This window comes from Siphateles boraxobius, unplaced genomic scaffold (assembly GCF_051911475.1).
Source record: "Siphateles boraxobius isolate OS27281-9 unplaced genomic scaffold, OSU_SipBor_1 66, whole genome shotgun sequence".
NCBI classification, from domain to species: Eukaryota; Metazoa; Chordata; class Actinopteri; order Cypriniformes; family Leuciscidae; genus Siphateles; species Siphateles boraxobius.
This window is the reverse complement of record NW_027509193.1, coordinates 10,223,003-10,237,315: the sequence shown is the minus strand read 5'-3', so window position 1 is coordinate 10,237,315 and position 14,313 is coordinate 10,223,003. Positions and strand designations below refer to the sequence as shown.

Here is a 14,313-nt window from a genome sequence, read left to right as displayed (position 1 = left end):
AACATTCTAAAGTGTTTCTAAAGTGTTCTAAAGTGCTAAAGTGTTTCATTATCCTCATCATTTACTAACAGGCAATTTTATTTAGACATATACTTCATAATGGGCCTATAGCTGCTTAAAAACAAACCAAAAAAAAAAAAAAATTATAACGGCACTTAGCCTACCTGAAGCTAATTAAAGGGGGGTTTTGGGCAAAGAAATCAGAGACGGCAATAATGGACATAACTTGTATTTAATTGCTGCCGGTCCGTCCAGTGAGCGAGTGGTAGTCCAGTCCTCAAAGGGATAGTTCACCCAAAAATGAAAATGATGTCAGTATTTACTCACCCTCATGCTGTTCCAACCCCGTAATACCTTCGTTCATCTTCGTAACACGAATTAAGATATTTTTGATGAAATCTGAGAGCTGGATCATTCCCCCATACTCCTCCATAGGCTTCTTCAGGGATTGAACTTGCCAGCCCCGAAAAGTTATTAAAGACATCGTTAAAATAGTCCAAGTGACTACAGTGGCTCAATCTTAAGTTTATCAAGCGACGAGAATACTTTTTGTGCACAAAAACAAACAAAAATAACGACTTTATTTCAACTATTCATTTCCTTCTCTATGGGCCTCTAGTCAGTTAGCGTAGTGTGATTGCGTAGAGCTACGTCACACGTACAAATATAGGTCACTGCAGGAAAATAATAGGAGTTACCAGATCAGTGGGCGACAGAGGGGCGTTTTCAACCGCGTTACCTGATTTGCCCATGTCACAGTGAGGGTAGGTTTAGGGGCGGGCTCAGGTGAAAGGCATCATTTTCATTGCATGATTTATAAACACCCACCACCAACCAGTTTGAAAACTCCCACAAATTTAGAAACACCCACTTTTGTTCCACAGAGACCCCATACTCCACACGTAGGCTCACTATAGGCCGACACTTGCCATGTGGGTGATGCGTGTGATGTACAACAACAGAAATTTACGCTATTATAGTGAACTGACTCGAGGCCCACAGAGAAGGAAATGAATAGTTGATATAAAGTTTATTTTTGTTACTTTTTGCACACAAAAAGTATTCTCGTCGCTTGATAAACTTAAGATTGAGCCACTGTAGTCACTTGGACTATTTTAACGATGTCTTTAACAACTTTTCGGGGCTGGCAAGTATCAATCCCTTAGAAGCCTATGGACTAGTATGGAGGAATGATCCAGCTCTCAGATTTAATCAAAAATATCTTAATTCGTGTTCCGAAGTTGAACGAAGGTCTTACGGGGTTGGAACAGCATGAGGGTGAGTAAATACTGACAGATTTTTCATTTTTGGGTGAACTATCCCTTTAAGCTAATAAACACATCATCAGAGAAAAGATGTGCTGCAAGAAGGATGGGAAGTTATTCTGATTAAAGATCATGAGGATTTCCTCTCTGCACGAGATAGGTCAAGCCACACCCTGACCCTAATTTGACCCTATCCCTTGTTGTATATTATCAAGGAAATGCAATTACCTTGTCTCCTTTATTCATTTTAGATGCTTTTACACATATTTGGATAATGTATTTAATGCATTGCTTGCATCTTATTATTTATTTTTGTTTCTAAGAAATGCCTTACACTGTACAGTACTAATTGTTAATGTAAGTCAAGTCACCTTTATTTATATAGCAATTTATACAGTACATATTGCTTTATAACATGATGCATTTCGGCTGTTGTCATCCACTTCGAATGTTATCACTCGATTGTATGGTCATTATCAGTGTTGATTCAGTTCCGTTGTTAAGATTAACAATTATTAAATTACTTCATTTAATCTAGCAGTTCTGCAAAAAATGATGTCATCGTCCAGCTCAGTTCTCATACAACAGCATCAGTACAGTCAGATCTATACAATTGTTGAATATTAAGTGTGTCTGAAAGTGTTGAAACTGGACTGCCAGTGCACAGAAGCATACATGCAGTTATCTGTGTGCGTTCAAGGACATAAAGATGTGTTTCTACTCCTAAAAAAGGAAATCAGTTATCTTAGTTGAGATTAGTCATACTGGGTTTCAAGGACATGGAAAGGCGGACAACTTGCACCTCCTTTAAGGCCTTGAGAAGGATCTCGGGTCTTGGGAAAGTTACAACTTGCGTCAATCAACCTAATTTTGGTGGTAAACAACAGGAGTATGAAAGACTAAAGAGTTGATTGTCTCTTTGGATTCTGATCAAGAAATCCCAAGCTGAAGACGAGAAGCCCAGAGCTGAGTTCAAAGCGTAACTGTCTATCAATGATTTGCCTTTACATTTTTGCTTATTACAAAAAAGTAAAGTAACCAATTAAAATAACTTTAATTGATTACTAAAACTGCCTACCATAGGCTTTGTGTCAGGGTTTGGGTAGGTGGAGGCGAGGACTCAAGTGCAGAATCAAAATAAAACAAAATACAAACAAAAGCTACCCGGGGGAAAACTTGTCTCGACTTGACCACACAGCAGGGAAACACAAGGTGTACATACAATGACGAACCAGAACAGGACTGAAAACACAGGGAGTTACAAGCCGAAGAACCCAAATTTGGTACTGTTTAGAACCATTTGTACTGTGAAACACCCTAAAGATGATTGGGTACACAGAGGTGGTGCTGGACTCATTATAGTTTACCCCAAAATGTCTACCACATAAAAATACTTTCAAAAAGCAGCTTTAGAAAAAAATGTTTGATTCATCTTGTTATACATAAACTTTTAAGCTTCAACAGCCATAATGGTGAGTAAATGATGACAGATTTTTATTTTTTTATTTTTTTATTCTGTTACTCACCCTCAAGTTGTTTTAAACCTGTATGAATTTCTTTCTCCTACTGAACACAAAATATATTTTGATGGACCCCATTGACATCCATATGGAAGTCACTGGCGTCCATCACCTGACCAGCATTCTCAACGCATTCTCACCCCAAGGCGTCACTAAAATGACAATTTTGACCATGCTTCAATATTCGACGCTTTAGGCACCCTTTAGCGTCAGTCACATGACGCGATCCTAGGGCGTCATCTTACTGACGCTTTACCTAAGCGTCAGTTAGATGACGCGGGTAGGTTTAGGTCTGGGGTAGGGTTAGGATTAGATAGCGTCATCTGACTGACGTTAAAGGTAAAGCGTCAGTAAGATGACGCCCTAGGATCGCGTCATGTAACTGACGCTATAGGGTGCCTAAAGCGTCGAATATTGAAGCATGGTCAAAATGATTCCCAAGGCGTCAGTTTCATGACGCCTAGGGATGAGAATGGGCTGGCATTCTTCAAAATATCTTCTTTTGTGTTCAACAGAAGAAAGAAATGCATACATGTTTGGAACAACATGAGAGTGAACTATCCCTTCACCCTCTACGTCCAGATAGGGACTTAGGGACAGATAGGGATTGTACTTTCGTAATACTGTGTGTAATTAAGAGAGAGAATACATGGCTTTAATTTTACAGCAATACACATGGTGTTCGAAACAAGGTTTTTCAGTTGTAAGTCGCATCTTGTAAATTATACTCAGAGATAAACTTCTTCAGTTGCATTGAGTGTTTTATTAAGTGTTTCAGTATGAATTACATTCAATACACATTTATTTGTGTAAGGCTTTTCACAATAGAAAGCAGCTTTACAGAAAATGCATGTGTACATTACAATTTAGAGTGATGTTATCAGAGGAGGCTGTGTCCAAGTAATGTATTACACAAATGAACAAATACAAAGTTAGCTAACCCATCAATATAAATTTTAGGCGGAAACAACGAGACAATGAAACAATTTTACGGTTCACAAATCAATCAGGTAATCAAATACATAAATAAATAAATAAATAAATAAACAAATAAATATATATATAAATAAATAAATAAATAAATAAATAGTCATTCAGTCCACGGAAAACTACACGTTGAATGATTTAAGCTCGAGGATGACGTCGTTGAGAACACGCAGGAGCTCCTTTCGAACCACCTCCCACGCGCAGACACTGTTGTCCTGATTGAGGAGAATAAAAGACAGCAATTAATATACAGGCTATGGGATGATGGCATCACCGTATTTACGTGTGCAGTTGCCTACTGAAATCTGCTGTTATTTACCGTGTTTCTGAGGAGCGTGGCCAGTTTATCAAAGTAGGTTTTCAGAGCATCCTCTCTTGCTGGAAAATCATCCACGGGTCTGTGCGTTCTCCTCATAATCTACACACGGATGATAAATATGACATTATTACAGCGATCTTCATATATGCATCTATAATAGCCTATAAAAATAAATGTATTTCGAACTTACACATTTGTTCTCGGAAATTAAACGGTAAACTATGTTATGGAAATGCTCCACTTTCTCCTGGTTCCAGGACTCTGGATAACTGTCGTTAGCAAACAGGAAGTCAATGTGCTCCATGATTTTATACATTGCCTTTGCAACACCGATGTTCTGAAAATTAAACATATAACAGTTATATATATATATATATATATATATATATATATATATATATATGCAGTCTTAATCATTCGAGGTTCTGGCAAGTATTCCTCAATAACATATAGACAATTGAGGAGTTAATATGCCTGGAATAACTATTGATGTGTTTTTACCTGATTGGAGCCATTTGATTGCAGTGCAGATTTCGGGAAGGGGAGTTTGACGTTTTCTTCCAAGCATTCACGAGGAAAAAGACCTCCCTATGAGAAAAGACACATACTGTAGGTTAGGACATAGCTAGGTAAGGCAGTGAAAGGAAATAAAAAGGGAGGGAAAGAGAGAGAAAATCAACTTACCATATTTTCAAGTAGATTGTGAGTTGTTTTCACAATTGTCCGCCGCATGATGCACTTTGTTGGCATTGAACAAATTTGGGAGAAAAAAAGAAATAGACTCAATAAAGCGATACATTTCCAAAGTGCCATTTTGTAGGCTTTATTATGCGAACACAAATCAGAAAGATGATGCTAATTGTCTAAGAAGAAGAAAAATTAAAGGAGCTGTAAAATAGCACTGAGTCACAAACGGTGCTGAAACTTATTTTAAAATCTCTTGCTGAAGACATGGATGCCAATTGACCGTTTTATACTAAAACAGAGTGATGAATGGAAAGAATGTAATCTGGAAGTTTTGGAAACCGCAGCGTCTCTTTTGTTTCCCGCTGCGCATTTCTCTCCTTTGGTGTGGTTAAGAGGATGTGGTCTATCTATCTATCTATCTATCTATCTATCTATCTATCTATCTATCTATCTATCTATCTATCTATCTAAGACGTTTCATTTCAACAATATTTCTGTATTTTAAATCTATCAAACTTTTTGAAATGCTTTTTTGAAAAGTGTGTTTATGCCATATTTCTTTAAAATAAATGGCACTTGTTTTGATAGTTTGTTATATAATGCATATTTGTCATATAATTCGTATATCTAATGAATTATATGTCGGACAATTAGCACTAAAGTTCTCAGTATCTTATCAAGAAAACTATTATTATTAATTATTAATATATAATTATTGCCATCTTGGGTTTTCTTGTAGGGAAACCAAAAACAGACCACAAACCTGGAACAAATTTGTGGTAAAAATTATTGCCGTTGAGTTAGCCTACCCTACACGTTGAAGAAAAAACGTTCAAAACTAAAAATAAGGAAATAAATGAACCCAGCGCATAATTCAATCCATGAATTAATATTTGGCGTCATTTTTTAATTACAGTTGGTATTTTTATTACACTGATTCGCTATATCTTTCATCTTAACCAGGAGACCGAAGGGCGGTAGACTACGTAGTAAAATCAATGTGTCTGTGCCATTTTCACTTTTCACTCTCAACTCGAAAAAGCTGCTGGGCAAGCCCCATTGCTTTCAATGAATGAACGGCTGATTTCTTTTCTTTCATAAAATTGATGAGAGAAAAAAATCATTTTCTCAGATAGTGGGAAAGGGAAGCACCCATTTGAGGTGTATGTACAACCCACATCAGCGAGTTATAGCGATCCACCGCAGCATGTAGGCCTCCGACGCTCACAGACCACACGAGCATTTACACCCAGGAGCTCGCGCTCTATGAATTCAATTCTGCCAAATCAGCGCGTGCATGTGGCAGGTTGTGTTCCACTTACAACTAATAATGAGTGTGCACTTTATTAATAATACCCACACCGTCATCATTCAATAGCGGAAAATTCCATCTTCACCAGTGTTAACGTATGAAGCGCAATTACCTGAAATTAGCTATATTCATTTAGGCTCTGCTGTTGAGTAGGTAGCCTATCTGGAAAAAAACACTGAGAAATATCATTAGCCTATGTGCTTGCTCATCGTTATGGAACTGAGCATGAGACCAACTGATTTAAAAAAAAAATTGTTTTCCTTTCTATGCATCATCATGGGATTGTTAAAATAGTTTAATGACTCAAACAAAAGAATAAAAGAAATAGCCTAAAGATTGCGTTGTAGACTATGGATATGGTGGAGTGTTGTAGGCTATGACTCATTTTATTAGTCAAATGTCTTGTACTTGAATAGGCTAATATAGATTACAAATTTATAGGCTAATTGTCAATCATCTTAAAGTGAAATGCTTATAAATGATTCAAGATAACCACTTTAGAAAAGAGTGTAGCCTACCTATTTCCTACACTTGAAACAGTTGATATAGAAACAATTTTCACGATTAATTAAAAGAAACTACAAGTAACACACTGAATTAAACGTGAAATTGTGAAGTAGAACGACTGAAATAGGAAACGTCAAAGCGTAGGCTATACTCCAACAATATTTACAGTTTTTTTTATTCGCTTTGGTACTATTTTCACAAGTAAGGTGTACATTTTCAAATCTCTTAGTACAAAAATCCAAACTGATCACACTTGTAACGCAGCTAGTCATTCTTTCAAAACATGATCCCATGTTTTCATTACAGTTATACACTTTTCAGTCCACATTATCATTGTTTCAAACACAAGGTTATTGTAATATGTAATGAGAATGTTTGGTTTAATCACAGAAACACAACAGTATGATCTTCTTTCAATTTAGTACTTTTAACAATCAGTTCCTTCAACAGCAAACAATGCAAGACACATGTTTCAAATCTCCCTTGTTGCTGAAATAATTACAGTAATACAGGGTACAGTTGCCACATTAGAAAATACACACGCATTACCTAACTTATGTAATTGAATCCATAATGTTTGTAATAGTATCTGCAGTGAGTTATCAAAAGCTGTGATGAAGCATGACACAGCCATGATGTTCTGTGCTAGAACAGAGTCTGCTGGCAATATAGTAAATGATTTCACTCTATACCATTTGACTGAATCTATACTGTAGTGGACCTTTATAGATGAAGGTTGTGTTACAGTAATGTGGCAGTCTCGACCATGGTGTGTATGCCATACATACTGTAATGTAAAATGCTATATTTGATGCCGTCTGTCTCCCTTCTACTTATGCATCTCTAATCAATCTGATGTTTTACAGTCATTGACCGTTTCCTCTCCCTTATACTCTACTGTATTATACTTTACAGTGTTTCCACAAATGGCAAATTTCTCTGTATCTCTCTCACACACACACAGACAGACACACACACACACACACACACACATGCGTGTGCGCACACTTTGAACATAGTGGTGGTTATTATCTATAAATCATAAATCATTATCATATCGAAAATTGCAAACAAGTTCTATAGAAACTGTATATATAGACTCAATATCTATAGAAATCTATAGGTGTACTAAATGATTAATTGATTAACCATTAAGATCAGTTGGATTAAATAATAGACATATGTATTACAACCCCAAATCAGAAAAAGTTGGGACTCTTGTAAAATGCAATAAAATCAAGAATCTGTGATTTGTTAATTCTATTTAACCTTTTATTAACGGACAAAAGTACAAATAAATGTTTTCCAATGTTTTCACTGACCAACATAATTGTATTTTGTAAATATGAACAAATTTTGATTTTGATGGCTGCAACACACCCCAAAAAAGTTGGGACAGAGACATGTTTACCACTGTGTCACTTCACCTTTCCTTTTAATTAAACTTTTTAATAATTTGGGAGTTGAGGATACTAATTGTTGGAGTTTTGCTAGTGGAATATTTGCCCAATCTTGTCTGATACAAGACAGCCGCTCAACAGTCTGTGGTCATCGTTGTCTGATTCTCCTTTTTATGATGGGTCATACATGTTCCATAAGAGACATATCTGGACTGCAGTAAACAGGCAGACACATCCCTTCTGTGGTGGAGAGGGTCTAGAAACAACTCATTTTTAGCATGTGCAGAATGAGGCCTGGTATTGTCTTTCTTCCCTGGAAAGATGTCATCTTGATGGGAGTTTATGTCTCTGTACAATCCAAATACATGCCTCCATGTCAATGGTACCTTCACAATAATGCAAGTTACCCATACCGTTTGCAATGATGCACCTCAATACCAGCACAGATGTTTGCTTTTGCACCTGTCGCTGGTGAAAGTCTGGTTGGTCCCTTTCGTCTTTGGGACTGAGAACTCGATGTCCATTTTCTCCCAAAAACAAGCTGAAACATGGATTCATCTGACCACAGCACACATTCCCACTGTCTTCTAGACCATCTGAGATGAGCTCAGGCCCAGAGAACTCTCCGGCATCTCCACATAGAACTGATGTAAAGCTTTCTCCTATCGTAACAGAGATTCAAGTGGCATTTCTTAATGCAGAGTCAGACTGTGTTCAGTGAAAACGGTTTTCCAAATTCCTCCTGAGCACATGTGTCTGTATTTAATGGATTAGCATGATGGTATCTTGTGCAATGCCATCTGAGGGCTCAAAGGTCACGCATTTTCAACAGAGGTCTACTGCCTTGCCCTACACAGACTGAGATTTCTCTGGATTCCCTGAATATTGTGACAATATTATGTATGGAAGATGAGGAAAGGCATAAATTCTTTGCAATCTTGCCTTGGGAAATGTGATTTTTTAATTGTTTGACAATTCTCTCATGATATTTAGCACAAAGTGATGAGCCATGACCCATCTTTGCTTAAAAAGACTGAGAAGCACTTTTACACCCAAACACGATACCGTCAACTATTACCAATAACCTGCTCATTGTGGACTGTTTCAAAATAGTTTGATGATCTAATTGGGATAATCTTTTCACTTTTATTTGGTCTCTGTCTCAACTTTTTTGGGGTGTGTTGCAGCCATCAACATCAAAATTTGTTCATATTTACAAAATACAATTATTTTGGTCAGTGAAAACATTGGAAAACTTTTCTTTGTACTTTTGTCAGTTAATAAAAGGTTAAATAGAATGAACAAATCACAGATTCTTGATTTTATTGCATTTTACAAAATGTCCCAACTTTTTCTGATTTGGGGTTGTAAACTGAACAAGAAGAGATGCAAATCAAAAGTTTGATAATAAGAGCTTTATGAAAGGCAGTTACTGTGAATGAAACAATGATGTAGATGAAACACTTATTTTGTGTTGTGAAAAGGATACTTTGTGATTTTGTGAATTGTACTAACACAAATGAAAACATGATGAAATGTTTGAAATAAGTGCATTTTTGATGATCTGTTGTGATATTAGCACTAAGAGTTTTGAAAATGTACATCTTACTTGTGAAATTGGTACCAAAGCAAATAAAAAAAACTGTAAAGCTGGAAAAAATAATGTTAGTTTACAGCCCATTTCGCAAATAAATCTTAAAGCATCATGAAAACAAAAGCATATGACAGACAATCATAAGATTAAGTGTGAAACAGAATAAATGCGTATAGCATATGCAGTCGCATAAAAGTGGAACACTTAATTACTCGACAACCAAAACCGGTATGACTTTATTTTAGATGTTTCTGTTGTTTTTGACGCTCATATGGGGGAAAAAACAAGAAGAAATTTGTTTGGCACCCCGCATATGACTTTGGCGCCCCCTACGAGAAGAGGCCTAATATGTTGCATGCAATTTCTGCACCTCTGTGTGATGTCCATTGTAGTGAAACGTTTGCATTATAGGCAAAGCATTTTATGAAGCATTTTCATTATACAAATGTCCGGAAATAAGAATAAAAAATGGGTTTGAATTTAGATGCCATATAGGCAAAACATTTTAAATACCTCAAAGAACATTTTCAATCTCTGAAGAACCATACTAGAAAAGTATAGGACAAGTAAGGAGTTTTCAACGTCTATACTTAAACTGGTGTGTGACAGTTCAATGGATTTCCTAAACCAAATGAAAGAAACATTAGTTTCAATAACTTATTTTTATTTGAAAGTACAAAAAGTTTGTGATCAAACAGATCAAATAAATAAATAACTTTGAAAGTACAAAAACATTTTGAGAGCAAACAGATCAAATAAATAACTATAAATAACAGTACAAATGAAAACAGTAAATATATCCTGGGATACAAAAATTGCACAATGTAAATGAAATGAAGTATAATAAATACCAGAAACAATCACGAACACATAACAACTGACTGACAGTTAATAAATACTGGTGATCTGAATTGCATAGCTTGCTTGTTTCTTTTTTAACATTTGTTCACATTCAGCAAAAAATCTGAGTATCGTTTAGGCACAGAGGCCTATTTGCACCAAAATAAAAATAAATAAACAAAACTGCAATTTTCATAGGAACTTCACAGGTAAGAAAAATAATTAGCTTGCTTGATCCGATTACTTCAAGTTTTCATAGGAAAAACACAAGGTAAACTCTATATTAAGACATACAACTAAATTCATTGGAATGAAATACATTTATGTAAATAAATAAATACATTTGTTACATTCAAACTTTTCAGTTTTTTTTTGTAAGGCATTGTTTGCAGTAACATTTCAACACTCCAACTCCACTATATCAAAAGCCCTTCTTCAGTCATTATGTCTGATCATCTGTTAAACTTTTAGAAAGTACGTGGCATTGCTTGCGATGATGTCCATCCTCTGAAGGTGATGTTTCACAGATCTCCGGATCTGCTCCCATGCCTGGGCGCTATATTCCTGAAAACACAAGAGGACCAACTTTAGCTGAGTACAACTGACTACATTTTATATGGAAGAAAATCATTCCTTTTACTCTTTACAAAGTCACATTTACATTGAGCAAATATGATACGCCTCTTATGGTACGCACATAATATAATATGCGATCAAACTTACATTTTTCTTTAGAATCTTCTTTAAAAGTCTGAAGTGCCTTTTTATCTTTTTCTCGTAGGACTCCTTATGTGAGGGATGGTGGTATCGAGCCACCTGAAAAAAATCAACAAAACATAAACAATTAGCAAAAATAACATTAATGACAAAGTTAACATGATGAAAAATACTTCTACAGTGTCTTTATACTTATACAATCATATCTTTTTGACAGTCTCTAAATCTAATTTAAACACATTCATTGAATAGTTAGGCTCTTATTCATTCAGAACATCATTCGAACATCAACATTTGTAGGATTAGTGCAATATTACGTTAAATGGTTGAGTGTAATTCATTCTGAGTTTTCGGTCTATTACTATTATGATAATCGGTAACACTTTATTTTGATGGTCCCTTTTGAACATTCTGTTGAGTAACTTTGCAACTACATGTCAGCTAACTCTGTCAGCTTTATATCTGCTAACTCTTTATTGTGATGTTCCTCCAACAGACATTCAGCTGACTATAAGTAACTTTGCAAGTACATGTAAACTTATTCTAATCCTAACCCTACACTATTGATCTACTAAAACTATAATGAGAGTTAGTAGAAATAGGTGCAACGCTGCTTATAGTCAACAGAATGTGTTAAAGGGACCATCAAAATAAAGTGAAACCTGATAATCTCTTCGATTAAAAAAGTAGGATAAATGCAATTCATAGAATGGTATTCTGAAAACAGTTTCCATATACACTTTCACACAAGACTTACACATTCTTTAAGTTCCGACGACTGCCTGTTCAGGTCAGCTAGGAAACGGTCTACAGTCTTTAGGTTCCATTGCACTGCGTGCATGTCCTCCCTGGCATCCATGATGTCGATGATATGTTCTAAGGTCAGGACAAGAAACTTCACCCGGTCCTCCACCTGTAAGGAGACATAATGCCTGTGTAGGTAACTGGGTCCTTCAGATTATGAACATGCAAGATTTTCTCTGATAACTTAAGTGAAATTTATGGGATGAAATGTTTCAACGCATTCTCACCCCAAGGCGTCACTAAAATGACAATTTTGACCATGCTTCAATATTCGACGCTTTAGGCACCCTTTAGCGTCAGGTATATGACGCGATCCTAGGGCGTCATCTTCCTGACGCTTTACCTAAGCGTCAGTTAGATGACGCGGGTAGGTTTAGGTCTGGGGTAGGGTTAGGATTAGATAGCGTCATCTGACTGACGTTAAAGGTAAAGCGTCAGTAAGATGACGCCCTAGGATCGCGTCATGTAACTGACGCTAAAGGGTGCCTAAAGCGTCGAATATTGAAGCATGGTCAAAATGATTCCCAAGGCGTCAGTTTCATGACGCCTAGGGATGAGAATGGGCTGAATGTTTGCACTCTGTTCAAGTGCTGTTAAATAAGGAAAAAAGTTCTGCAAACCATAGCGTTGTCTACCGAGTTGTACAGTTGCCCTGGAAATGGCACCCTGATATCAGGATAGTTTCCACCCTATAAGACAGAGTACAATTAGTATTTTTGATATGTACCACAATGCTGAATATTTGACATTGCTGTCATCAACCGACAAAAACGAAAACTTTAATTGCTGCCTTAAATTTTTAATAAAATCAAAGTGGTGCAAACCCGCAGTGGTTAGTGCATTGCACTTTGGCAACCACATTGAATTACGAACGAAGATTAGAGGATGTAGAAATAGAAACTTATCAAATAGTGTAAACAACAGAAAATGTTGTGAGAAAAATTAAGGATAGAAGCAAAGATGTAACATAATGATGAAACACTTTTACAGTGGACTGTAAAAGGCGAATCAGTGACAGCGTCCCACAATAGGAAAACATCGCATAGTATTCCAAATAGTTGTGAATGATTCTGTAAGGTTGAGTTAACAACTGGAAATTTCTAAGAAAATAAGTAACAAATATGTTGCACAAACCATTGAAAACGTATTTTAAAGAAGAGTTGCAGAGCTGTGCTCAGCAGTCTAATGTAGAACAAGCGGCATTGTCACTATTCTATTCTAATAATTCACAAATAAAGCATAAAGATTTAAAGTGTAGCTACTTACCATTTGCCTAAGAAGAGTCAGAGAATCTTTGCTTATCCTCCTGTATTGGCCGAGCCATTCGCAAGCTGAGCTTTTACTCTGCAGAGTAAAAAATATCACAAAAATATACGTCCACATTTGAGTCTTCATCTTTGTATACATGCAGTAGTTTTCTACACTGTCGCTCGAGAGAATGTTGCAGAGACATGGTGCAGTGTCTTGGATATATTCGGGAGTATGGAAAGCAAAATCGAAGTATGGGAAAACCCACTTTCACTTTCGTGCGTATAGGCTATCACGCAAAATAACTTATCTGGTCTGCTTTAATTAATCGAAAATACTTTTAAAAGTAATTTATTTTGTATTTAGAAAAGACAATGGTAAAAATTTATATGTAGCCTAGTTATAGTTTAGGCTACTCTTTAACCGTCTTTAGCTTAGACACCAACGCAAAAAGCACACAAACTTACGTGCAATACAATAACCAATGCTTATTATCAAGTTCGTATAAATTAAAGCAAATAATTACCTGATTCCAAAGTATTTCAAGGTCTTGAAGTTTCCAAACTGGGAATAGATGGTCTGCGGGCTTGTATAGAAAAACACTTTCTGTTTGAGAGACGTGATGTAACGCAATGTTTACGCAACGTCAACGTGCTGACGTAACCTCAAGCTCTCACTGGATTTCACCGCACTTTCTCATGGTGCAATGAAATGTAACGTCACATCTTTTGTAATTTCACATCTCAATATTTACTTTCAACATTTTTTTAAAAGCATTTTTGTTGTTGTTAAAAGTATTTTAATTTAATTTATTTTTAGTTTTTGTTTTATATTATTTAAGAATTAATCCAGGTTATATAGACCTATTGTGTTTTGGAACAGTAGCTGATTTCGAGCTTGTAAACAAAAAGGTGTTTTGGAATATGATATCTGAGGACAGCTTGCACCTAAATTTCACTGATGAAATGGTATATCCTAGGGAAAATACAAAATGAATAAACATTTGTTAAAACAATCAATTGTTGAATCGAGTGTGCCAATTTAATCAAGTGAATAATGGCCAGTGTCCATTAGCTTACTTTAACACAAACCTAAGAAAAAGACTGTACCCAC

The 14,313-nt window shown here is 36.0% G+C and overlaps 2 protein-coding genes across 3 annotated transcripts; both read right to left on the bottom strand.

Moving 5' to 3' along the window:
* Positions 1–3,697: 3,697 nt before the first annotated feature.
* Positions 3,698–4,904, bottom strand: ifnphi2 (interferon phi 2). Its single transcript, XM_077213831.1, has 5 exons — positions 4,776–4,904; positions 4,593–4,679; positions 4,282–4,428; positions 4,092–4,190; positions 3,698–3,987 (listed from the first exon to the last, which is right to left on the bottom strand). The coding sequence occupies exons 1-5, from the start codon at positions 4,902–4,904 to the stop codon at positions 3,895–3,897; spliced, it is 555 nt and encodes a 184-aa protein (XP_077069946.1). The 3' UTR covers positions 3,698–3,894.
* A 5,334-nt stretch (positions 4,905–10,238) lies between these two features.
* Positions 10,239–13,825, bottom strand: ifnphi1 (interferon phi 1). 2 transcript variants are annotated; one of them, XM_077213830.1, is made up of 6 exons: positions 13,727–13,825; positions 13,219–13,296; positions 12,573–12,641; positions 11,906–12,061; positions 11,155–11,247; positions 10,239–10,995 (listed from the first exon to the last, which is right to left on the bottom strand). In XM_077213830.1, the coding sequence occupies exons 2-6, from the start codon at positions 13,219–13,221 to the stop codon at positions 10,891–10,893; spliced, it is 426 nt and encodes a 141-aa protein (XP_077069945.1). In that variant the 5' UTR covers positions 13,222–13,296; positions 13,727–13,825; the 3' UTR covers positions 10,239–10,890. The 2 variants fall into 2 exon arrangements, with proteins under 2 accessions (XP_077069945.1, XP_077069944.1); XM_077213829.1 differs by lacking the exon at positions 13,727–13,825 and having other exon boundaries at positions 13,219–13,359.
* Positions 13,826–14,313: the final 488 nt, after the last annotated feature.

What these genes read in the sequence shown, in the direction of transcription:
- ifnphi2 (XM_077213831.1), bottom strand. Translation starts at nt 4,904, where the DNA reads ATGGCACTTTGGAAATGTATCGCTTTATTGAGTCTATTTCTTTTTTTC. An exon ending in ACAATCTACTTGAAAATATG is followed by an intron (nt 4,680 to 4,775) that starts GTAAGTTGATTT and finishes CTTTTCTCATAG; the next exon opens with GGAGGTCTTTTTCCTCGTGA. An exon ending in TAATTTCCGAGAACAAATGT is followed by an intron (nt 4,191 to 4,281) that starts GTAAGTTCGAAA and finishes ATCCGTGTGTAG; the next exon opens with ATTATGAGGAGAACGCACAG.
- ifnphi1 (XM_077213829.1), bottom strand. Translation starts at nt 13,359, where the DNA reads ATGTATACAAAGATGAAGACTCAAATGTGGACGTATATTTTTGTGATA. An exon ending in ACTCGGTAGACAACGCTATG is followed by an intron (nt 12,062 to 12,572) that starts GTTTGCAGAACT and finishes GTCTCCTTACAG; the next exon opens with GTGGAGGACCGGGTGAAGTT. An exon ending in AGAAGATTCTAAAGAAAAAT is followed by an intron (nt 10,996 to 11,154) that starts GTAAGTTTGATC and finishes TTGTGTTTTCAG; the next exon opens with GAATATAGCGCCCAGGCATG.